Source organism: Ananas comosus, linkage group 21 (genome assembly GCF_001540865.1).
Source record: "Ananas comosus cultivar F153 linkage group 21, ASM154086v1, whole genome shotgun sequence".
Lineage (NCBI taxonomy): Eukaryota > Viridiplantae > Streptophyta > Magnoliopsida > Poales > Bromeliaceae > Ananas > Ananas comosus.
Genome location: NC_033641.1, coordinates 4,192,940 through 4,215,760, shown reverse-complemented (window position 1 = coordinate 4,215,760; position 22,821 = coordinate 4,192,940). Strand labels below are relative to the sequence as shown.

General features: G+C 41.3%; 6 protein-coding genes across 7 annotated transcripts; 4 read left to right on the top strand and 2 right to left on the bottom strand.

The window, feature by feature from the left end:
• On the top strand, positions 7,079-8,860 carry LOC109726429 (NADH dehydrogenase [ubiquinone] 1 alpha subcomplex subunit 1-like). Its single transcript, XM_020256005.1, has 3 exons — positions 7,079-7,296; positions 7,431-7,520; positions 8,599-8,860. Exons 1-2 carry the CDS (start codon positions 7,186-7,188, stop codon positions 7,518-7,520), a joined length of 201 nt encoding a protein of 66 aa, XP_020111594.1. The 5' UTR covers positions 7,079-7,185; the 3' UTR covers positions 8,599-8,860.
• Positions 9,056-11,166, bottom strand: LOC109726428. The gene is made up of 5 exons (XM_020256004.1): positions 10,950-11,166; positions 10,719-10,832; positions 10,393-10,563; positions 9,961-10,125; positions 9,056-9,754 (listed from the first exon to the last, which is right to left on the bottom strand). The coding sequence occupies exons 1-5, from the start codon at positions 11,139-11,141 to the stop codon at positions 9,371-9,373; spliced, it is 1,026 nt and encodes a 341-aa protein (XP_020111593.1). The 5' UTR covers positions 11,142-11,166; the 3' UTR covers positions 9,056-9,370.
• Positions 9,752-14,087, top strand: LOC109726425 (pentatricopeptide repeat-containing protein At3g14730-like). 2 transcript variants are annotated; one of them, XM_020256001.1, is made up of 2 exons: positions 9,752-10,148; positions 11,418-14,087. In XM_020256001.1, exon 2 carries the CDS (start codon positions 12,137-12,139, stop codon positions 14,039-14,041), a length of 1,905 nt encoding a protein of 634 aa, XP_020111590.1. In that variant the 5' UTR covers positions 9,752-10,148; positions 11,418-12,136; the 3' UTR covers positions 14,042-14,087. The 2 variants fall into 2 exon arrangements, with proteins under 2 accessions (XP_020111590.1, XP_020111591.1); XM_020256002.1 differs by lacking the exon at positions 9,752-10,148 and having other exon boundaries at positions 11,423-12,024; positions 12,109-14,087.
• On the top strand, positions 14,115-17,074 carry LOC109726426. The gene is made up of 6 exons (XM_020256003.1): positions 14,115-14,454; positions 14,538-15,015; positions 15,394-15,724; positions 16,004-16,102; positions 16,198-16,312; positions 16,527-17,074. The coding sequence occupies exons 1-6, from the start codon at positions 14,253-14,255 to the stop codon at positions 16,739-16,741; spliced, it is 1,440 nt and encodes a 479-aa protein (XP_020111592.1). The 5' UTR covers positions 14,115-14,252; the 3' UTR covers positions 16,742-17,074.
• Positions 17,542-19,201, bottom strand: LOC109726780. The gene is made up of 2 exons (XM_020256572.1): positions 18,763-19,201; positions 17,542-18,082 (listed from the first exon to the last, which is right to left on the bottom strand). The coding sequence occupies exons 1-2, from the start codon at positions 19,199-19,201 to the stop codon at positions 17,595-17,597; spliced, it is 927 nt and encodes a 308-aa protein (XP_020112161.1). The 3' UTR covers positions 17,542-17,594.
• On the top strand, positions 19,963-22,806 carry LOC109726285 (pentatricopeptide repeat-containing protein At1g11900-like). The gene is made up of 2 exons (XM_020255797.1): positions 19,963-20,237; positions 20,862-22,806. Exons 1-2 carry the CDS (start codon positions 20,061-20,063, stop codon positions 21,927-21,929), a joined length of 1,245 nt encoding a protein of 414 aa, XP_020111386.1. The 5' UTR covers positions 19,963-20,060; the 3' UTR covers positions 21,930-22,806.

The window sequence follows — 22,821 nt, the reverse complement described above, 5'->3', positions numbered from 1 at the left end:
GCCTAACACCTTATATGTGATGTTGCATGGTGAGTTGGAACCTAGGTAAAGGATAACCTAGTGATAATGTACGAGTAGTGCATCGAGAACATTTGAATTATGACGAGTGGCATCTAGTTAATGTAAACCTATGACGAGTGGCATATGTGAATCTTAGTGTAGCTGAGACACTAGATTGATGAGTTTAGACACCTATTGGTTTTATGTTAATTTCCCCTAGTTGATAGGGTGCTCCCAATTCACAAGGATTGGACCGTGCTCACATAGCCTGTCTGCGCTTGTAGGGGTTGCTCCTCACAAGTTGTGCACTCTGGAGTATTTGTCACTAGAGGGGCAGTCCAAACAGCTGCCCGGATAGTCTGCGAGCTACCGCAGGCGGTCTCCGGGAATAGTTCAGTAAGGCTTTTCCCTACAAGGCTTACACCCGTGAGTTTGAGAACGAGTTCGGATTAGCCGATCGATTGGGCAAGTTGATGAATAAATGTTATTCTTGAACATAGTGGCATAGTAGTTAGCTTTACTACCAGTTCATACATTCATGACATCGGATTGAGGCATAGTTAGATATTCATATTCATATCTGCTTATTCGTTGTTATATACTTTCACTTTCATATATCTATCTATCTGCCTATCTATTGTCTTGCTATGCCTGCTTAGACCTAGTGGGGAGATCAGCAGAGTCGGCGGCCGACCCACTGGGAACTATGCAAGATAGTTCTTACCATAGTTAGTAAATTCGCGTATAATATGCGAATTATTCGTGAATTTTTTATTAGCCGAATTAAACGGCACGAAACGTATTCTTCCCAAAAGTGCGATAAAAAACGCATTTTTTTCTCTAAAAGTAAAAAAATCGGCCCGCGAGTCAGCGACGACGAGCGTTCTCGTCCTTCTCTGCCGTCGCCCTGGCCGGCGCCGGGAGCAAGAGGGCCACGGCTACGGTTCCCGCCTCGCCCGACGCCGTCTATTTTCGCCCAAGAAAACGGCCCGCGAGCCGGCGACGCTCGTCGTCCTCCTCCTCCGCCGCCCTAGCCGGCGCCGGGAGTAAGAGGGCCACGGCTAGTGGTCTGGGTCGTGGAGAAAAGAGGGAGAAGTGTGGAGAAAGTGTGAGAAAGTGAGAAAGTGATTGAAGTTGTTGCGTGCTCCGCAAGCAAAGAGATGCGTGGTCCACAAGGTAAGTCAGCCTTGTGGACCGGATCTCATTATATATATATATATATATATATATAGTCCGGTTACTATACTTTTATGAGTATTGGCTCTTTTATACTCATAAGTTTTCGACCCTTAGATTTATTCCATTAATCATTTTCATCCGTTGACCGTTAGATCATACTATTTAACCAACTACTCACTCAACCTTAGGGGACCACTATCATTCTAAGTGAGAACCACCATCATCCTAACCACACATCCCATCAATCAACGGTTAAAAATTTATGAGTATAAGGGGGTCTATACTCATAAGAGTATATATATATATATATATATATATATATATATATATATAGAAATATATGTGACTGACACATACACAAATGCAATAACACAAAGCAGACACACGCATACACACACATACACATCATACACAGACAAATATACGATACACATAGCATACGTATGTAGGATCCAGAGGATTAAATGGGTAGATAATGTAAATAGTATAATGCTAACGGGTAAAAATAACCAAAAGGATTAATCAACAAAGTCAAATAAAAAAAGAGAACAACAAGTATATGGTACAATCAAGAGAACAGCAAACAGACAATAAATATATAGAAAAGTAAAAAGCGGAGGTTATACTTAGGTCTACATTTTCAATAAGGTCACAAAGTATAACATACAACTCAATAAGTTTAACCATCCGAGAGAAATAGGGAAAAAAAATTAATGCACGTGAGAAATAGGGTCCTAAAAGCAAACATTACGATGATTAAAGAAAGTCAAATGTATACACACACACATTTGAGGAAACAACAGTACAAAACGGGAAGAAAGGTCTGAGAAGCAAAGGGCAATATTGCAAACGATTGAGGACCACCAATCAGTAGAAAAATAAAAGTCTAACATCGATGAGAATGAGGAGGAGGCAGGAAAGCGCTAAAACAACACAAAAAAAAAAACAGAGCAGTTCTTTCCCCTCCCTTACTTACCAAATAAGTATATTAGCCAAAATCGTCAAGCAATTAAGGTAGAGACCTGTTTTTTTATATCCTTAGTGTCAACTATTTGAAATGTTCTTTCTTTTTCTTTTTCTTTTTTTTTCCCTCCTTTCAAAGAAGATCAATTTCTAGGTGAAAAAAGGCATTGAAGAGAGAGTTAATATTGAGGGAAAAAAAATAATCATGAAATGAAGGGAAATTTCTATCAATCACTTTAAAAAGGCACTAGAAGTAGAGAGAGAGAGAGCACTTAAATGAGTCTATTGTTTGGTAGCTTTCTAAGCCATGCATTCATTGTATCCGACAACCCATAAAAAACTATAAAGTGGATCTTCATTTTCATGAAATGTGGATCCATGTAGCAATGTAAAAAAAAAAAAAAAAAAAAAAATCTTTACCACTTGCAATCCTTCAATGTAGAGGGAATAATCACTTTTAATGACTAATCTTTTGCGTTACATACATACCATTAAGCGAGATATCATGGGGTTCGATTTTGAGTTTGTCATGACAAAGACGGACAAGATCTAGTTCATCGGGCGTGAAAATATCAAAAAATTTCGAAAAAGAGAGAAGAAAAATAAAACACACTATTTACGTGGTTCGGTCACTGACCTATGAAGACGTAGCAGAGATTTTCATTATAATTAAAATGGTGTACAAAATATATCTCTCTTGCAAAATCCTAATTCCAAAAATATATTCATATTGGCGCACCAAATTAAAAAAACAAATGGTATACTTATAATAGTAGCTATCAAAATGGTGTACAAAAAATGTCTCTCTTACAAAATCCTAATTTCAAAAATATATTCATATTCTTTCTCATCTCGCACACCAAATTAATGAAATAAATGGTATACTTATAATAATAGCTAAATCCTAATATGATTAGGAATACAAATCCATTAAATTAGAAATATCTTAATTAAATTAGATATAATCTAAACTTAATAGGATAACCAAAACATAATAGGGTTAGAAAATCTTGCAGTTCTAAAATTCGAGACATATCTAACAAAGTTGAATCTCTATCCATTAATTTGTTTCTCCCTATTAAATAAATTGAAATACCAATATATATGCATGATATATATATATATATGATATAATGAATTATAAACAATAGCTTAATTTGTGTTACATTCTTAATATTAAATACATTCCTAAATCATTTCATATCGAATCTATCTTCTTAAGTCCTGTGATATCAGAGTCAATTCCAAACCTACTCGATTCCCTAGATCATTTATCTAGCGATCGAAAGAGTTCAAAATCAACGGCTGAAAATAAAAATCTCACAAAAAGTGATGATATAACACTAAAATTTTCAATCAGAAATACTAATTTTGCAGTAAATAGCATAAAGGATTTTCTATCAAAATTTTATCTGATTTGAATACTTCTACACCGTTAAACTTGCAAATAATATATATCAACCATTAAAATTGTGGATTTTGAACCCTTTTGATCGTTAGATAAATGATATTGAAAAATCGCAACATTTATTTTCTAAATACTTCAAATATACTGGATCAAATCTAACGAAGCCAATCGTCGATTCGGAAGCTCCATTGTCGAAAACGGCTTAGGAGCATGCAAGCCTCTGTCCTCCTAATAGCACACAAAACCTACTCCAAATTCCTGTATTAAAATCTTACCCCATTAACTATCCCTGTCTCGTTCATCATCTATCAAATTTCCGTACGTTTAGGCCAAAATAACATAATGAGAATGTGAAAGGTATATACAAGTGCAAAAAAAGAAAAAGAGAAAGAAAATGTTGGATTGAAAACCAGTTTTGGAAATGAAATGGAGAGCCATGGGGAACATGATGCAGCAACATTTTCTTTTTTTTCCTCTCAACACCCACCATTGAATTGTTTAATTTGTGCACAGTGAGGAGCAAAGTTCCAAAAGAGTATCACCACCATATACTCCTCAACATATATAGAGGCAACATTAGTACAATGAGAGTAAAACAAGACTCAGATATCAATTGTTTTTAGCACCACATAGTAACCAGCCACACTGTCAAACACATGGGGGTAGAGAGAGAGAGAGAGAGGAGAGAGAGGAGAAACTATTAATTTCTCGTATCGAGTGCAAAAGTACACATCTCATACACTACACTCGTAAATTCTATTACAGATGTGCTACCACTATTTAGAATAGTTGGCACGTATTCTCTATATACCTCAAAAGTTATGTCCTTAACATTTCTAACTTTAGAATATGTGTGGCCAATGAGTTAGAATCTAACTTATTCGATATATTTTACGGTTCCTAAAAAGTATGAATGTAGATTTCTTTACAAATCAAATAATGACTCTTTTTGTGCTATTAATTCTTTGAATGACTTAATTCTTTATATATAGCTTCTTTCGATGTTGTAGATCACGACTGTCGAACTACTGGGTGCGGCGCATGAAAATGTACATATACACCGGGTGCAAACAATAATTTCCACACAGAGAGAGAGAGAGAGAGAGAGAGAGGTGAAACTAAAGAGCATAGGATTCTCTTTGTGGTGTAATAGAAAAGTATACGGCAGTGCACGTTGGAGGAGGGGGGCAGGGGACAGAAAATGTGAAGGAGATTGCCACAATGGGCCACTGCTTCCCCCAACTAAGAACTTTATTGATTCACACACACACACACACACACACACACACACACATAAACACACACACATCATCTACACCTCAAACATAATAACTGGATCCTATGTGACTCTCTCCCTCCTTTTGTTGGAGCTTGTTTGGCGCTTATTCTCATGATTCAGCTTCTGACTACTTACCATACAGCAATTTACCACTGTAGCACTCAAAGCAGTTGAAATTTTTAGAGTTCAAGTTGGAGAGAAATAGAAATGAGATTCTGAGGTCGAAAAGTATATGCTGCTATAGGGTATAGATTCTAGATGGATTTTCTTTTAGTGCTTAATCTCTTAAAAATATTCAATTATTCAATTATTGAAAAATACTGATCATAACACCAAATGAAATTTGACAATATTCAATTATTTGCGAAGGCTCTAAATAAGTGATATAAACGGTGCACAGTCAACTTCCTTCTCATTAACTAACAATGCCCTGGTAAAATTTGTTTTAGACGCCATTAAACTTAATCTAAACTATTTAAACTTCTTAAAACCAGAATTTTATAATTTTTCGATATTATTAGCCGCATCTTATATCCTGCTAAGCTAGTAATAGATATGACTAATAAATATGACGACAGAAAACTCTATAGCAAAAAACGGTTAGGGTTATCAATAGTATAATAGCCGGATTATATATGGTACAACACATAAAATAAATAATTAATAAAATAAACCATTATTGAGCACGAATGTAGGAGCACTTGTCACACTACCTACCACCCCTCCCAAAGCTTTATTTAGAGCTCAAAAATAGTGTGAGTGTTTCCTCACCAGTCACTGCCTTGTGTGAGCAGTAGTGAGAATGGCCAAGGAATGGGAACTCCCTATTGCAACAGGTTGTAGAATCTTTCAACAAATGAAATAAACGAGATCCAAGTTCGAATCCTAGTTGATTCACATTTTCAGCTAAGTTTATTTCTAACTAAAATAAACGAAACGAGTAGCGTGCTACCCATCTCTCAAAAAAAAAAAAAAAAAAATTTCAACAACCTAGACACGTGGCAATGTTCCATTGCTTCTTGTAGTGGCGAAAAATGTTTTGTACACTTCCCCTTACTTGCATGCTATTGGTCGGTTCACTTGATTGATTGATTCGAACCATACATTGAGTTAACATGACTAGTGGTTAAAATCAGTCTCTTACTTTTACCATTTTTTTTTTTTGTCCATTTGTAACAAATAAATTATATTCCTAAAAATAAATGATAGCTTAATCTGAATAGTAAAAATCACGTGCTCTGTATAAAGAATCTAATCAGTTTATATAAATATCTAAACAAGACACGAGTGTCATCATTTCATGATTCGTGTAAATCTCTTGACATTATATTTGTGCCTGTTAAATTTTATATTCATATTCGTTTAGTTTTATCATTCGAATATTTTTTAGAATAAAAATTTAGTGAGAACAGTATATCGCATCAATTGCCGCATGAAAAATTGATGAGACCAGGGTGATCGCACTGTCACAATCATTTTTTTCTTATTCGTTCTTTTTTTTTTTCCCTGCTAGGGATTTTGGCGTGAAAACTATTTGGTCTCCAACCACGATCTGCCACGTGTCCGCGTCGCAGTAAATTCTTGTACAGCTTCGGGTGCAGCGGATCCTGCGCGTCGGATCAAGCGCTGCCCCTCCAATTCTTCCCATCTCCTGCGGCGATTACGAGGAGGGCGCACGTGCGGCCTTGGCCGGGAGCGGGGGCCGCGCGCACGAGCGGGCTCGAGCCGCTCGAGATGGGCCACGTTCGCCCTTAATGGGCCGTTAATGGGCTGATAATAGGCCGTTAAGTGGTAAATGCTGTGGGGAAAAGGCCCGTTGGATTTTATAGGATACAATGAATGGGCCCAAATTGTACGGGATAGTCCCGGTACTATCCCAAAATTGCAATGGGGCCTCTAATAACTTTCCACTTTCATTTGTATTATTATTATTATTATTATTATTATTATACTTTAGTCCCTAACTTTTGTATGCTAAAAAGTGTAGCAAATTGATAATTTTTTATTTTACAATTTAGTTGCACTATTTGGCTCATCGGACTTGGTTGAAATATCTTATGATTAATTTTTAGATAAATAAGAGACATTGCACAATTTTTTGGAATAAAAAAAATGAAAAGTTCGTTTGAATAATTATATTAAAATAATTTGTGTTTCAGATAATTTTCGTACTTTTTTACCAAAAAAAATCATTATCCGAATTGGGATTTGCAAAAACAAAAAGTGATAGGGACTAACGTGCATAATCTCCTTCTACCAAAGCGAATAGCCAAAAGCGAGAGCCCGATCGATCGAAACCCTACCGGAGAATCCCGATCCCTTCTTCTTCTTCTTCCTCCTCTTCCTCTCGTTGACGATGGCGAAGCTCTTTTGGTTGGAGGCGGTTCTTCCGCTGGGGATCATCGCGGGGATGCTGTGCGTGATGGGGAACGCCCAATACTACATCCACAGAGCCGCTCATGGACGGGTTAGATCCCCTTTTCTCCCCCCTTTTTTTTCCATTTTTCCGGATTTTTCTGCTGAATTTTTGGTCTTGGATTCTATCCGGTGATTTTGAGTCCGAAATGTGAAAAAAGCTGAGATTTTGGGCCAAATTTGCAGCCGAAGCACGTTGGGAACGATGTTTGGGATGTGGCGATGGAGAGGAGGGATAAGAAGCTCATGGAGGAGTACTCCTCTGCTGGAAACTAGGTTGGTCGATGCAAATTTGTTTCCTCTTGCATTTGTAATCGCATTTTATGTGCAATTTGATGTGAAATGGGTTCTAGGGTTAGGGAGAAATTGATGTGTTCTAATGGAGTTTCTGTAACTATGAATAAGCTAAATACAATCCAGAGGCCCTTGTTTGTTTAAAGTGGCAATTTTTCGGGTAACTTAGGGCTCATTCCACGTAGATTTTGATTTGATTTTGATTTATTTCCATTGAAACAATGCCTTTTTCCCTTTACTGTAGGTTCAGTTTACTTCAGAATTATGTTTGGGCATTGATCGCATTGTCAACTTCAGAATTATGTTTGGACAACATTGAAGCCCTAGGTAGAGGAGAGAAAATAATCAGAAAATGAGAGAAATGACTTTTTTTTTTTGGTGTCCTCACAGTAAGTTCAAATATTTGAGTAGGAATTACAACAAGCTATGGGAAAAAAATATCATCATATACTTGACACTGAAGTTCATCAGCTATAAGTTCAGTAAAACTGAAGATGTGTTTATGATTGTGTTCATCGCATAATTTGCAATGTTATGACCAGGATGCAGAGCTAATCTACAGGCTTATTCATGTCATCGTATACTTGACACCATTACATGTTGAAATTTTGTGAATGAACTAGATAACGGTAGAGAAGAATGGCATGCTTTCGCTTAAGCAAGAATAATGTGAGGTTCAAAGGATATTGTGAGCCAATCTTTGAAGGATATGACCTTTCGAGGCCATGTTTGGTTATAGTTAATTTCCAACAGAAATGGTCCATCTGGGGTAAAGCTTCATAACTTAGATTATATATAGGTCAAGCATGTCTAGAAGGTTCGATGGTCCTAAGATTGAAAACCCATGAATTTTAAGATACAAGAAGAAGATTCGAGGTCCAAATGAGACGTATTGTTATCACCTTGTTTCCTCCAAACTAAATGAATTGCTCTGTGCTTTTCTTGACTATATTAATTTCAAGATTAATCTCATTTCCTCTCTTGCTCTGTGTTACTTTTCTCATTTAGTAAAAGCAAAACTATATGCGGTGTAACGTCTGTTCCTTTTTTTTTTTGGCAGGATTTGAAGCATGGAAATGTTTATGTTGGCAATAAAGCTCCTTGGAGAACTCACCGAGAAGTGTATGAGCTTTAACGTCCTCCTTTTGTTATGTTACTTTGTGTTTTTTTTTTTCTTCCTGCTTTTACGTGTTCGACAACTCCAAGAATAATACTGATGGCAGATTGGATGGATATATTTAACCAAGCTTTTGCTTACTCATTGTTAAACAGTTGGTCCCTTATGAACTACTTTTAAAGGATCAAGTTATTTGCTTGTTAAATACTATTTTAATCTTGTTGCAGTTGCCCGGTATGTAATGAAAAAGTTGCTAGTTTTTAAAATGGCTTTACTCAAACAACTTGCTCGCTAAAGCTAATATTCTGTTCAAATTTTGTTCTGTTGTAAACTTTATGTGTTCAATTGTTGGGTATGACCTATTATATCATTAAACATCCAACAAATTTGATAATATCGGTTTGGACTTAGTGCACATTTGGCTGAATCCACTTGGATAATATATCTACATGAAATCAATGAAAACTGAACCTAAGTAGTTATTTGTTCACCAGAAACTAAATCAGATTATGAACTTGATGAATACAAGGCCAGCAAAATAAATCAGTATTTATTATAATAGTTATTGTTGAAGAATCAGACAACGAATTACAAACAGTTTTACAATGAATACAACTTCCCATGCACAAACAAATCAATCATGCCAGTTTGAGAAGGGTGTTAATAAAGAGTCATAGCAAATTCGGGCAAGCCTTTGAATTGTATAAAAGATTCCTCATTGAATCACCTTTGTTTCTTCTGGTGGAGTCTCTAAGCCATGTTGTTTCGGAGAGTGAGGGCTAATCGGACTCCCAGACCGAACACTGGGATTTGGAGATGATTGTCCATTAGGATTAGAGGTTGGAGACGGAGGGCTCGGTATGGCGGAAGAGTGCACATCATGAGCTGTATGAATTGGTGAGAGATTGGGTAGCATTTCGATCGGGTCAACGTCGTCGACCTCTTCGATGTCCTCCTCGTCAAAATGGACGACATCCTGCATGGTAAGTTGATGGAACTCCACGATCTCGCGGAGGAATCGGTTCTCCCGTGCATATAAAGAGTTCTCGTGCGCCAGCCTCGCCTTCTCGGCTAACAGTGTTTCCAACTGGAGTCTTATCTGGTTGGAGATCGAAAAGAAGGGAAAAGGTAACTAAGAAGCAAAATGTGGAACGAGCTATAGCATCACTTAAGGGCTTTGTTTGGCTGTTCGAAGTAGCACTTTCAAAACATGTCTCCTTCGGAAAAGTAAGTTTAACATCAAAGATAGAATGATGAAGCTGATCAAGTGATAACTGCTAAGGAGGAGAAGAATATGAATGATACCAGATCATCATCTTCACTGTTGTTACCCTTTTGGCGATTCTCCCGCAACATCTTGTTCTCCTCTTCGAGCTGAGCACAGCGCTCTTTTGCGAAAGCAAGGTCGGCCTTCACCGTTTTCAGTTGACGCAAATGAAGTTTGGCTTTCGCAGCCATCGCATAAGCAGCCTGCAAATAGGGAAGAACCATAGGTATTTTTTACCCCAAGAAGATTAGAATCTTTCATATCCTAAAGAGTAAACATTGGAAGAATGTTTCTAAAAGAGTTCAACTAAAGAACAAACACTAAGGATTGTAATTTTTCATGTCCGAAAAATCATTAATCCTAGTAATCAAAGTACTTTGCTAAACCAAAATGTCTGGAAAAAAAACAAGAAACAGATTATCTAATGCAATCATTCTTTGTAACTAAGCGACACATGGTTGCCACCTTACGTCGCGAGAAGCTTTTAGTTGAGTCTCTTGTTCGCTTTGATTCGAAGAGAGATTCGGCGAATCGACATCCAGATTCTGTAAGTTGGAACTGCTGTTCTTTCTTCCGATCTGTAGCTTTCTTGTTTCCTGAATAATATCAGCAGTCCTGTTCTCCACCATTGTCAAACCCTCCTGATATAAGTAAAAAAGAGGGTGATTTTTCACTTGGGATATGAAAACAAGTTATGAAACTCATAAAGATATGATAATTTAGTGATTAAGATTAGTAAAATTACTGGCATATTGAAGAAATAAACTAGCTTTTACAGATTTCTGAAAGAAATTACTTCGAAGGCATTTCGGATTCGCCCCCCGATATCTTTTATTGCTTCTGAGCCTCTCTGGAATGCAGGGCTTTCCGGCTTTCGGTAACTTTCAGAGGATGAGTTGGATTGCAGATTCTGTAATAGAAGCCATAAGAGCGAAAAAAAACACCCCAGTAACAGGTTAATCGATCGTGATTTCACTATTTTTGAGATTTGAACTATTCGTCGAGTTAAATACATGATGTTTCTCACCTGAAAACTTGTCGGTGAGGTACGTGTTTGAGGCTGATCTGTGCCATAATCTCCAGATTTATTCGGAACACCATTGTCGTTATCGTCTTCGAGGATTGCTTTAGCTTTCCTTGCCAAAACACCCCAGAATCCATGCTTTGGCTCGGTTAAGCTTTTCATTGATGTGTACTCAACGGTGTTAGACTCCTGCATCAGATTCAACACACGGGCAAAGCAAAACAATCCATTTTCGTATTAAAGCAATCTTCTACAAATCCATTTTCATGTGAAAGTAGTTCATAATTTCCTTTCTATGATCAATCAAAATTGATTCATCACTCACAAAATTCATTTTTTTTAAAAAAAATAGAAATTAACATTCAAAGTTATATGTATAATAGAGATTGTCTCAACCGTGTAGGAAATTGAACCTTCGTGCTCTTGAAGCTTATTACCAATAGATCGATTTGATTAAAAATGTTCCGATAGATCCAGATTTTGCCAGATCGTGATGAGAGGGTCGGAGAATTGAAGGGATTGAGCCTGCACCTGGGATAGCCTACGGCGGCCGGAGGCGGCGGCGACGGAGGTGGAGTTCCCGTAGGCAGAGGAGAACGAAGCGGAGTGGCGGTGCGCTGCGGAGGCACGAATGGCCTGGGCTGCGAGCGAGGGCGACGACAATGAGTCGCCGTCGGGATCGGGGAAGGATCGGCAGTCCTCGACGAAGGTGGCGGACCGAGTCATGACGTGCTTCCTCCGGTACGCCATGGCCGGCGTCGCGGTGGCAGAGCAGCCCGGAGGCGGCGAGGCCGAGCCCTCTTTCTCTCTGGAATGGGAAAGAAATTTCCGTTTATGACAATAAAATCGTTAGGGACGGTTTATTTTATTTTATTTATTTTTCTGATCTTAACGAATTCTTCCTCTTCTTTGAACTACGACTTGCCCGCGTTTTTTGGGCGAGGAGGCCGGATCAATGCTCACTTCGCTCTCTAAACGATCGGACAGATCAGAGCCGTTGATCGCTAATTTGGGCCGATACGGCCCAAAGGCCGAGAACATATGGGCCAAAATTGGCGACAATTTCAAGTGTAAAAAAGTACGACACAACGCAACTGCAGTGTGCGCTCCTTTCAAAATCATGGTGTAGAGCAACTAATTGTTAGCATTGTGGTAATAAAAGGTGCATGAGTTGCTGATGCTCACCTAAAATGATCGCCGCCGCGGCCCTTCTCCTCCACCGCCGCTGCACGGACGCTGCAGGGCTCGTCTCGGCGCTCTACGATTGCGCGCGGCGGCGGCCGCGCGAGGCGGGGGCGGTGCACGCGCTGCTCGTGACCTCCGGCGCGCTCCGCTCGTCCCCCTCCGCCCTGACCGCGCTCATCTCCGCCTACTCCGCGCTCTCCCTCCCCGCGCTCGCCCTCCGCGCCCTCGTCGCCTCCCCTCTCCCCCCCAACCTCGTCTCCTTCAACGCCGCGATCACCGCGCTCGCCTCCCACTCCCTCCCCTCCGCCGCCCTCGACCTCTTCCGCCGCCTCCGCCGCGCCCTCCCCGACGAACCCCCCGACGCCTTCTCCTTCCCCCCCGTCCTCCGCGCCTGCGCCGACCTCCCCGCGCCCCACGCCCACCTCCACCTCCGCGCCCTCCACGCGCTCCTCCTCAAGTCCCGACTCCACCGCGACCTCTTCGTCGCCAGCGCCCTCGTCCGCTCCTACCTCCGCCTCCGCCTCCCCGACGACGCCGCCCACCTGTTCGACGAATTGCCCCGAAGGGACGTCGTCCTCTGGAACGCCCTGCTCAACGGGCTCGCCCAGCTGGGCCGCTTCGGGCCCGCCCTGGAGTGCTTCCGCCGGATGCTCGGCGCGGGCGTCGCCCCGAGCAAGTTCACCGTCACCGGGATCCTCTCCGTCTTCACCGCCACGGCCGATTTGGGGAGCGGGCGAAAGGTCCACGCTTTCGCCGTGAAAGCCGCGCACGACCGCGAGGCCTCGGTCGCCAACGCGCTCGTGGACCTCTACGGCAAGTGCCATGAGTTGGGGGACGCCACAGAGGTCTTCGCCTCGATAGCCGACGACGACAGGGACCTCTTCTCGTGGAACTCCATGCTCTGCGCTCTGCACTATTCAGCGGACAACGTCGGCGTCCTGCGGCTCCTCGCGCACATGCGGCGCTCCGCCATTTGGCCCGACGCCGTCACGATGGCCGCCGTCCTCCCCGCCTGCGCCCACATGGCTGCGCTGCGGCTCGGCCGCGAAATTCACGGCTTCCTCGTGACGAGCGGCATGTTCGGCAACAACGGCGGCGGCTCGTTGGACGTGTTTGCCGCCAATGCGCTGGAGGACATGTACGCGAAGAGCGGCGCGCTGGAGGACGCGCGGCGCGTGTTCGACCGGATGCCCGAACACGACTCTGCATCGTGGAACATCATGATCGACGGGTACGCGTCGCACGGGCGCGGCGGCGAAGCACTACGGCTGTTCGATCGGATGACGGCCGTCGAGAAGCTGGCGCCCGACGCGGTGACGCTGCTGGGGGCGCTGACAGCGTGCAGCCATGCAGGGATGGTGGAGGAGGGGCGCGCATTGCTGCGGCGGATGCGGGAGGAATTCGCGGTGGAGCCCGAGGCAGAGCACTATGCGTGCGCGGCGGACATGCTGGGCCGGGCGGGGAGGCTGGAGGAGGCGAAGCAGGTGGCGGAGAAAGCCGGCGAGGCGGGGGCGTGGCGGGCGTATTTGGCGGCGTGCAGGATGCATGGGGAGGCAGGGATGGCGGAGGAGGCGGCAAGGCGGATGCTGGGGTTCGAGGGGGCGGGGAGTGGGGGGTGGGTGTTGCTGGCAAACGCCTACGGCTCGGCGGGGAGCTTTGAGGGGTTGGAGGAGGTGCGAGGAGAAATGAGGAGGAGAGGCGTGCGGAAGGCGGCGCCGGGGTGTAGTTGGGTGGAGGTGGGGGCCGTCGCCGTCGGCGTCGACGGCGCGGCGGCGGGGGAGGGGAGAACGGTGCATGTGTTTGTGAGTGGGGATAGGGAGCACCCGGAGATGGAGAGGATATATCAGATGCTGCATGGGCTTGTAGGGAGGATGAGAGAGTGTGGCTACGTCCCCGATTTAAATATTTAAACTAAACTTTACAAAATTTAAAATTTGATTCGTTTCTCACTCAAAATTTAATTTATTTTTTTCAAGTAAATCATAAAAATATTTAGTTATTTTAATTATAACAATTTGCATTAATAACGCGCATCCGACTTCATCTATTATCTTCTTATATCCATTCCCTCCCCCGCCCTCACCTTCCCGCCTCAATTATTCTAACCACCTCTCCCTCTCCATGTCCCCCGAAAAAATGTTCATCCCTACCCCCCACTCCCCCCTCCTCTCCCCCAAACCCTATTCACCCAATCCACCCTCTTCACCTCCTCTCCTTCCCCCTACAATTCTCATTCCCTTTCTCCGATCCCCGCCCCGTATGAGCCTCCGATTCATCTGCAAAGCCGCCGCCTCTGTTAGCGGCTCCGGCGCCGAGTACCCCGGTAAAGCTCTCAATTTTGCTTCCTTTATCACTTCTTCCTGTACAAGAGTGACAAGAGTGATGCTTAACTCTAGTTCTCTTCAGTGGGACAATCTGCCGAACAGTTGGCAGGCGAAAGCCACGCGAAGCCGAAGATGCGACGGAAAGTCGCAGGGGCCGATCAGGAGGAGTTGCTGGAGCCGGAGGCATTGGCCGATCCCGATAGCTGCTTCTATGAGTTCAATGGTGTTAAGATCCACCACAAGGTTTGCCACCATGGGGCCAAAGAAGAGGAGGCGGATGCTGGGAAGATTGGATTGCCCCTGATTCTGTTGCATGGCTTTGGGGCCTCGGTGTTCTCGTGGGACCGTGTGATGAAGCCGTTAGCGAGGGTGGTCGGTTCGAAGGTTCTCGCCTTCGATCGGCCGGCGTTTGGGCTCACCTCGAGGCTGAGCTATTTTGGGCAGTCGGGTATTGGCGGAGGCGATGCGACGCCTTTGAATCCTTACTCGATGGCTTTCTCTGTTCTTGCGACGCTCTCTTTTATTGATTTATTGGGTGCCCAAAAGGCCATTTTGATGGGGTATGATGCATTGTTCTTTGTTAGTATGAATCTATTATTTTCCTTATATGCAAGTTATGCAGATCTTACCTGAACTCTAACCCATGTTAAAGTTTTGATTTTTACTTAACACTATGTTTGACCTGAAGTACTTCTGTATCAAATCTTGCTACTTAATAGGATGTTTATATCGTATTTGACGGAAACTATTAAGTTCTAACAAAACTTGATGGAATTTTTCGAAATTTAACATGTTGTAGGGTTAGGATGTAAGAATCATAAGTCTTAAATGCACAATAGTTCAGATAAGGTCTGAGATTTTTTTAGTTTTTGTATTATAGAATTTGGCTGCCCTGCTTTTTGAATCTCTATAAATTGAAAGGTGAATTGGGGTCTCAGGCATTCAGCCGGTTGCCTCGTAGCAGTTAATACATACTTCGAAGCGCCTGAGAGGGTTGCCGCACTTATTCTTGTTGCCCCAGCCATTGTTGCTCCCTTTCTCATGCGAAAGGAGAATCAGGTGGACAAGGGAGAGAAAAGAAAAGATGAGAATTCAAACTTGGATTCGCGTGAGAACCCGTTTGTGAGGATTTGGAGTGCCTTTTGCCAGTTATGTATGAATCTTGTGGGGCTTGCTCTAAAAATGGTGAAACGGATGAGAGATATGGTTAAAACACTTTACGCTAGAGCTTTGTCGGCGGTTCTGCGATCAACATTCGCTGTAATGCTGGTAAGCAGAAGAAATAGAAAGACACTTGATGTTTTGAATTCATAAAGCATAGATCCCATGTAACATCAATTCTTTGTTTCACCACCATTAGATACTGTGAGGTAGAAAGATTCAGTTTCTGTTTGGGAAATTATTGTGTGCCTGATTTCCCATTCACTTGGTGGTTTAATTGATGCAATCTTTCCTAGTATGGCATGAGCATATACTTTTGCTTTAATTTGTGCAATTTTTTGCCTATAACTGCAGTGGAATTATGATGGCTTTTTTGGTGTGTCACAGATAAGAATGATCATTGATAAGTTTGGTATTGTGGCGATTCGAAATGCATGGTTTGATGCAAACCAAGTAAACGACCATGTCCTACAAGGTTATACAAAGGTGAGCTCTCTCATTGAGAAATCGGTAGGGCTTGACTTTGAAGAGAGATTTAGGTAAAATAGGAGTTTTCATTTGGAACAAATTCTATTGTGCAGCCATTGAGAGCCAAGGGTTGGGAAACGGCTCTTTTGGAGTATACTTTAGCTATGATTTTGGATTCGGGATCGAAACCACCAATTTCTAAAAGGCTATCTGAGATCTTATGCCCTGGTAAAAGTTACAAGCCTTTTGCAACTAATTTACTTTGTTTATTTGTTAATATCTACTTATCCTGAGTTTCTTACATGTGAATAAATATGAAAGCCATCCTATATGGCTATCAGTGCTAAAAGTCTGTTAAACAGGAAGTTTCGTTCATACACGTGAATAAACAAGTATGCTATTGTTGCTCATAGCTGATTAATACTACATTTATCCAATTCAGTGCTGATAGTGACCGGCGACACTGACCGACTTGTTCCTTCATGGAATGCCGAGCGTCTGTCACGGGCTATACCAAACTCCACCTTTGAAGTAATCAAGAATTGCGGCCACTTGCCTCACGAAGAAAAAGTCGATGAATTCTTGTCAGTTGTTGAAAGGTTCCTACAAAGGGTTTTTGGTGTGCGAAATGAAGAACTCTTTGAAGCAGCAGCGTGAATAGAATCTATACCTAGGAAACCAGGTTTCCGGAAAGATATTATGATTATCCTATTTGGAGAATAAAGATATTGCTCAAAGTTCATCCATTAATCAATTCGTTATCCTGTAATATCGAATTGAGCCGCCAAAGATGGATTAGCGAGCATAAGTTGTAAAACAGGTGTTTTAATACTCAGAAGTAGCTACCAAATTATGTATTGTAAGTAGAATATCTGCCAAAGAATTATACGAACGCAATTATACTGTATTCACATTTTCTTGCTAATGGAAAATCACCAATTTACAGTGCATCCCGTATTTGGATGCAATGTATAGATGATTCCTGTACCAGTGAAATATTCGAACTAGTCCCTGAACTTCCCTGAGCATTTCACCTGTAACTTTCAGCCCCTCAACTTTGCTACGATTTTTAGACTGCATTCAGCACTCCCTCTGCCGTCCAACCTCTGACAACACATGCTCTGCACATGATCCTTCTTATGTAAAATGACTATTGTATCCCTTTTTAACATGTAAAATGGCCTTTTCTTTTAGTTTATTTGATATTGGGGTTAAAAATGGCCGTTTTACATGATGGGTGTCACGTGCAAAGCACATGACGATGCTCGATGGCAATGGAGCCAGAGATGTAATTGCAGAATATAGAAAAGTTCAGTGATTGAAGATGTTTAAGTGAAAAGTTTAAGGGCTATATTTCACGAAACTACAAGGCTATTGGTAAGTTTACTCTTTTTTTCTTTTTCATAAGCTATTGCTTAATTGCTGTAATATTTACAAGAAAGCATATGTTTTCTTGTTACTGAGAAGCCACAATTGAAATCATCCTCTGAAGCATCTTACAGTTAAAAGATCAGAATGGAGGATCAGTGGAGACAGTGAGGCTTCCACCCCCAAGATCAGCAGGGAAACTCGGGCCTGATAAGAAATCGTCGCCAAATATCATAGCACCTGCAGCCAATGCTCCAGCGCCGAGGCCCATAGTAAAGCCTGGTCCGGTGGGCCCAGAGCTTTGACCTGCAGGTCTACTTGATGGCATATTTATGTAACTTTCCGGCAACCGAGCCGTTGGTGGGAAAGGAGCTGGGAGGAAGCCGGTATATGAGGGCGGCGGTGGCGGCGGTGGAGTCGGAGGCCGGCCGTATAAGCTCGCATCTGATGCTGATGATGGACTCGGGCGATTTAAAGGGTTGGTATATGGATAATTGCGTTGGCTGAAGCCCCCATGTTGGCCTAAGGCCGGCGGATGCGGTTGTGTGGGGTAAGTGTATACTGGCCCATCTTCTATTGCTAGTGTGATTCCAGTCTTGTGATCTGAGTATGTGAAGCCCTCTTGTGGACCTGCAAATTTGAATTAGTTATCTGAAAGAGAATAACTTATCTAGAGGCATGAATCATGTTTTAACTACTAATGTGACAATTGAGTGAACTGAGTTTGAAACTTAGAGATTATAACAGGAAAATCGGTATTACTATTTTTATGTATGTTTCTTTGTTATCTCAGGTAATCATGCTTGCTCTAATTTGTAGTTTAGAAATTTAAACCTGTGTTTGGCATCATTTCTTCTTTTATGTTTTTTCTTCAGTAGAAATTAGTACTAACTGTCTAGTTGCTACATTTCTGATCTCTGATGTTGTTGGTTTCTTTGCAATGTTGCCATAGTTTTTTCAGAGAAAGAAGTAACTATTATCTCTTGTTTTCCACGCTAATAACGTAGAGGAAAGCATTGTAACCTGTTAACAGATCGGAAATGAAATGATGCAAAACATGCTCTAAGTTGATCGAATTTTACTAGTGGGGCAAGACATTATGAGATTTGATCACTCTTTTTTCTTCTGCAACGCACTTTTAACAGAAAAAGAAAAGGGAAGGGTGTTTTCAGACTCATGATGAGTACCAAACATCGCTGCTGTTGTTAGTAAACTATTTGATTGCGTAACTCTGTCGAAATTTTCATATTGAATTAACTGATCTTTGATATTTGTTATTAGGGCTAAAAGTACCAGAATTGGAGGCAAACCTTCTCTTTCCTCAGAGATCGAAATCGATACATCAACCAACCCTTTCGGCTTTCCTGAGCTCCTCTTCCTCAACTGGAAACTCCCCGTTTCCTCGACCAGCGATCTCGAGCCTTCGTCATCGCGCACAAACTTCGCTATGAATTCCTTCAATGGAACAACTGCAACTCCTTGAAGATGCTCCCTTAAGAATATGGGCTCTCTTCTATGCACCTCCACAGTTAATGACAACTCTTTTAGTTTGGGATCTCCTCCATCAATCAACACTGAGAACTTGGTTTTCCATGTGGGGTTCGGAGAGCCCGACGTGTCGATTTTGGTGCAGTATTTGTTGTTGGGATCGATCCAGCCGACAGCGAACCACTGAGGCTTCAAGAGAGAGGATTTGCGCCGGAGGCCGCGGGCGGATATGATGCAGATTTCAATGCAGATTTTTACCATATTTTTTAGTTGTTTTTTATCAGTTATTTGGAATGGAGAAAGAGTTTGCAGTGGGAACAAAAGAAGAGAACTTTTTGCATTGTATTATGAAGACTCCTTTGCCTCATAAGGAAGTAATTCTTTTCCACCTCAGGATAAAATGAGAGGAATATGTGTAGCTTTTTCTAAGAACAAGAATCTGATGCTAATCTTAGTGGAGAATTAGAAACAGGAGTTGAATTAAAGTGCATTTTTTTTTAAAAAAAAAAGGTTTTAAGGACAATTATTTATGCCATATATTAGTCGCTGCTTAAAATGTGGTTGCGATTGTATTGGATTTGTGCCATGTGTTAATAACTCTCACTGCGTGTTATGAGTAGGTGTTGAAAATAATATTTAAATGTCAGATACCAGGGAAAGAAAAAATTATGGTGATAGTTTAAACTTTTTGAGTTGGTTCGAGCTTTTTATTAGCGAGAACGATTCAACATTGTAAAATTTCTTAAAGCTTGTTTTGGCTAGAACAATATATTTAGTCATTTTTATTGCAATTTAGGATTATAATTTTAAGTAAAGGCATTTTGATTTTTTTTTTTCAAAAAATGATCTTTTATATGTGAATTATATTTGAAATAAGTAATTTATTTCAGAGTTGGAAAAAGATCATTTTTGGGACAAAAAGTAAGTAAAAGTACAAGGACGAAATTGCAATATCGCCATAGTACAGGGACTATTCATACATAACTACCGAGAAAATTTAATTTCTCGTGTGCTAGGGTTTTCGTACTCTTTGATCCTCAAAAGCGACCCCGTTTCCCTCTCAAATTCTCGCTTTAGAGGTTGTGGGAGAGCGATCTCGGCGATCGATTCGACGAGGGAGATGCGTTTCTCCTCGCAAATTCCCCTTTTCCGATCCGTTTCTCGCATTTCAATTGCAGGAATTGGGTCTTTTGCTAGGTTTCGATCCCAAAATCGCTTCTTCATCGTTTGCTTCAGAGAAAGGAGCTCTTTGGGATCTCAAAATCGTAATGGGTCTCGCACTTGTTCCCTTTCTCGGGTAATTAATTCTCTTCAGTTTCTTTCTTTTTTTCATTATTTGATGGTAAAATTATTGGTTATGATTTTGATTAAAGTAAGAAAAAATCTAATTTTTTGTGCCCAAGGTGACATTTTGGATTCAGTAATACTTGTGTTCCATTGGGTAATGTTCTCCACAAGCGCCAATTTGATGTATCAACGATTTAGAAGGCAAAAAAAAAGAAGGCAAATTCCAATTTAGTATTTCATTCATTACTTATGTTTTACTTATAATCACCCAGGAATTCGCTAGAACCCACTATTTTACTAAGCAAAGCAACTCGGTTTTAGGATAGTTTGGATTAATTGGCTATTGAGAATCCAGCACTGATACTCTTTTGTATTATTGCAATCAAAGCTTACATTCACGGCATAATTCTTCGTGTTTGAAACTTGACATTTCCTGTCGAGGTTCGACTTTTTGAGCTAAAAATCGATAGCAAATCCGAGATTCTAACACGCCAAATTGACTTCTTGTGAATCTGATTGCCATCTAACACCTGCTGGTTGTAAATCTGTCCTGCTTTTGAGCAACTGAGTCTGTAAATCTATTTTGATTCATGCATAGATGTTATGTCTTTTCACTTTCTCTTCATACCTGCAGAGAAGTATCATGTGCGCCGACCTTGTTGATAATGGTCTTTTACCGTTCGCTGCAGCTGCGCATGATATTTTCAATATGCGCACCAATCGGCGATCGATGGTGACATGGGATTCTGATGATGATGGAGAGATTACTAACAATTTTGATCTTTTCTATTCTACTTCAAAAGGTAAGAACATTTCGGACAAAGATATATGTAGTGCTTATATCGAGATGCTCTGTAGCTCTGGTAATCTAGCAGAAGCTGTTTCTTTGCTGAGACATTTGCAAAATAGACAGACCCATGTCAGTCTTAATGTTTATAACATCCTTCTTAGCTTGGCAGCTGAGGCCAACAATTTCAGTTTGTTCTCCAAGATATTCAAGTATTTGCTAACTTCGAAAGTGCCCCCTGATTTTACTTCTTACTGCAATGTTGCAAAGGCTTTTCAGAAGGTTGATGACTCGGAACTACTGCTCAAATTTATCAGGGATGTATCGGAAATAACTTGTGATAGAGAACCTACTGTCGTGAACAGGATCGTGTTTGCGGTTGGTGATTCTGGACAAATTGACAAAAGCTTGATGATATTCGAAGAGCTGAAGAAGATTCAATTTGACGTCAATGTGGTCACATTCAACACAGTTTTGGGAATATTGGGAAGATCAGGTCAGGTGGATCGAATGCTTTCTGAGTTCACGCAAATGAAAGATTTGGGTTATTCTCCCGATTTAGTAACATACAATACGGTTATTAATTGCCTACGCAGAATGGGGAAGTTTGGTCTCTGCAAAGATTTTGCAAGAGAGATGTTTGAGAAAGGTATCGATATGGATCTAAGGACTTATGCTGCAGTAATTGATGGTCTTGGACGGGCCGGCCATGTTGAAGAGGCGCTCAATATGTTTTCGGAGATGAAAAAGTCTCAACAGCCTTCAATATATATCTACCGTGCTCTAATTAGCGACTTAAAACGGGCTGGGAAGTTCGAACTGGCATTGAATTTGTCCGAGGAGATGAACTCAACAAGTTCGAAACTTATCGGTCCTAAAGATTTCAAGCCAAAACAAAAGGTCAAAATGAGTTGAGAGGCAAGGTGATTGAGGAGCTTCTTACGAATCCAGGTTTACATTTCATCCCCTTTCACTCTGAGCTTAGTCAGAAAGATCTTGAGGAGAAAGTTGCCTCTTGATAGGATCTATGGAAAGGAGCATAGCTCAGATGATATTTATCAGTTCTCGATAGATCGATGCCATGTTACATAAAATACACGTAGAAGATTAAAGAAAGTTTTGTTTCTTCGAGGCGAAAATGTCATACACTATCACGTGGAAAGTGACTTGATTTACTGGAAAGGCTTGAAGCCGCTTGGTCTTTAATGTGTGGTGACATGAATTTTGGAACTAAGTTCGATGTTTCTAATTGCCAAGTACAAAACTGTAGCATGGGGAGTTATGCAGCTGTTCCTGCTGTGGAACATCTTTCTCAACTTCGCTACTACTCGCTCGGATTCTGGAAATTGTTCGGATTCTGGAAACTACTCGCTCGGATTCTGGAAATTGTTCGGATTCTGGAAATTGTTCGGGCCTGAGGATTACCATCGAAAGTTTCCTTCTTGGTCTAGCTCTTCTTAATTCGGTGGTATTTCACTTAGCAATGCATCGCAATTCGGCATGAAAGGTCTGAGAACTGCTTTACAGAGTGGATTTTATCTTGATATAGTGTAGTCACCAAGTAGGTATCCTATACATATTGCAGTAACCAATATTTTTTTTATTTTCAATTGTTATATATTTGAGAAATTTTTTTTTTACAGCTCCAAAGTGGGATTGTAGGATGCCATTTTTTTTGCTGTTCATTGCATCTTTTGCATGAAACAACATTCGAAAGCACCTCTGAGATTTCGATTTCGATTGTTGTATTATTTAAGGGTGGAAATAAATGCAATTTGGATGTTTAACAAAATTCATTGAACAAATT

Excerpts from the sequence above, each read along its gene's own strand:
- LOC109726426 (XM_020256003.1), top strand. The coding sequence starts at position 14,253 with ATGTCCCCCGAAAAAATGTTCATCCCTACCCCCCACTCCCCCCTCCTC. Across the intron at positions 16,103-16,197 it reads TCCTACAAGGTTATACAAAG|CCATTGAGAGCCAAGGGTTG; the intron begins GTGAGCTCTCTC and ends TCTATTGTGCAG. Across the intron at positions 16,313-16,526 it reads ATCTGAGATCTTATGCCCTG|TGCTGATAGTGACCGGCGAC; the intron begins GTAAAAGTTACA and ends TATCCAATTCAG.
- LOC109726428 (XM_020256004.1), bottom strand. The coding sequence starts at position 11,141 with ATGCAGGAGTCTAACACCGTTGAGTACACATCAATGAAAAGCTTAACC. Across the intron at positions 10,833-10,949 it reads CCTCACCGACAAGTTTTCAG|AATCTGCAATCCAACTCATC; the intron begins GTGAGAAACATC and ends CTTCTATTACAG. Across the intron at positions 10,564-10,718 it reads GAATCCGAAATGCCTTCGAA|GAGGGTTTGACAATGGTGGA; the intron begins GTAATTTCTTTC and ends TACTTATATCAG.
- LOC109726285 (XM_020255797.1), top strand. The coding sequence starts at position 20,061 with ATGCGTTTCTCCTCGCAAATTCCCCTTTTCCGATCCGTTTCTCGCATT. Across the intron at positions 20,238-20,861 it reads GCACTTGTTCCCTTTCTCGG|AGAAGTATCATGTGCGCCGA; the intron begins GTAATTAATTCT and ends TCATACCTGCAG.
- LOC109726780 (XM_020256572.1), bottom strand. The coding sequence starts at position 19,201 with ATGGTAAAAATCTGCATTGAAATCTGCATCATATCCGCCCGCGGCCTC. Across the intron at positions 18,083-18,762 it reads GATCTCTGAGGAAAGAGAAG|GTCCACAAGAGGGCTTCACA; the intron begins GTTTGCCTCCAA and ends TCAAATTTGCAG.
- LOC109726429 (XM_020256005.1), top strand. The coding sequence starts at position 7,186 with ATGGCGAAGCTCTTTTGGTTGGAGGCGGTTCTTCCGCTGGGGATCATC. Across the intron at positions 7,297-7,430 it reads ACAGAGCCGCTCATGGACGG|CCGAAGCACGTTGGGAACGA; the intron begins GTTAGATCCCCT and ends CCAAATTTGCAG.
- LOC109726425 (XM_020256001.1), top strand. The coding sequence starts at position 12,137 with ATGATCGCCGCCGCGGCCCTTCTCCTCCACCGCCGCTGCACGGACGCT.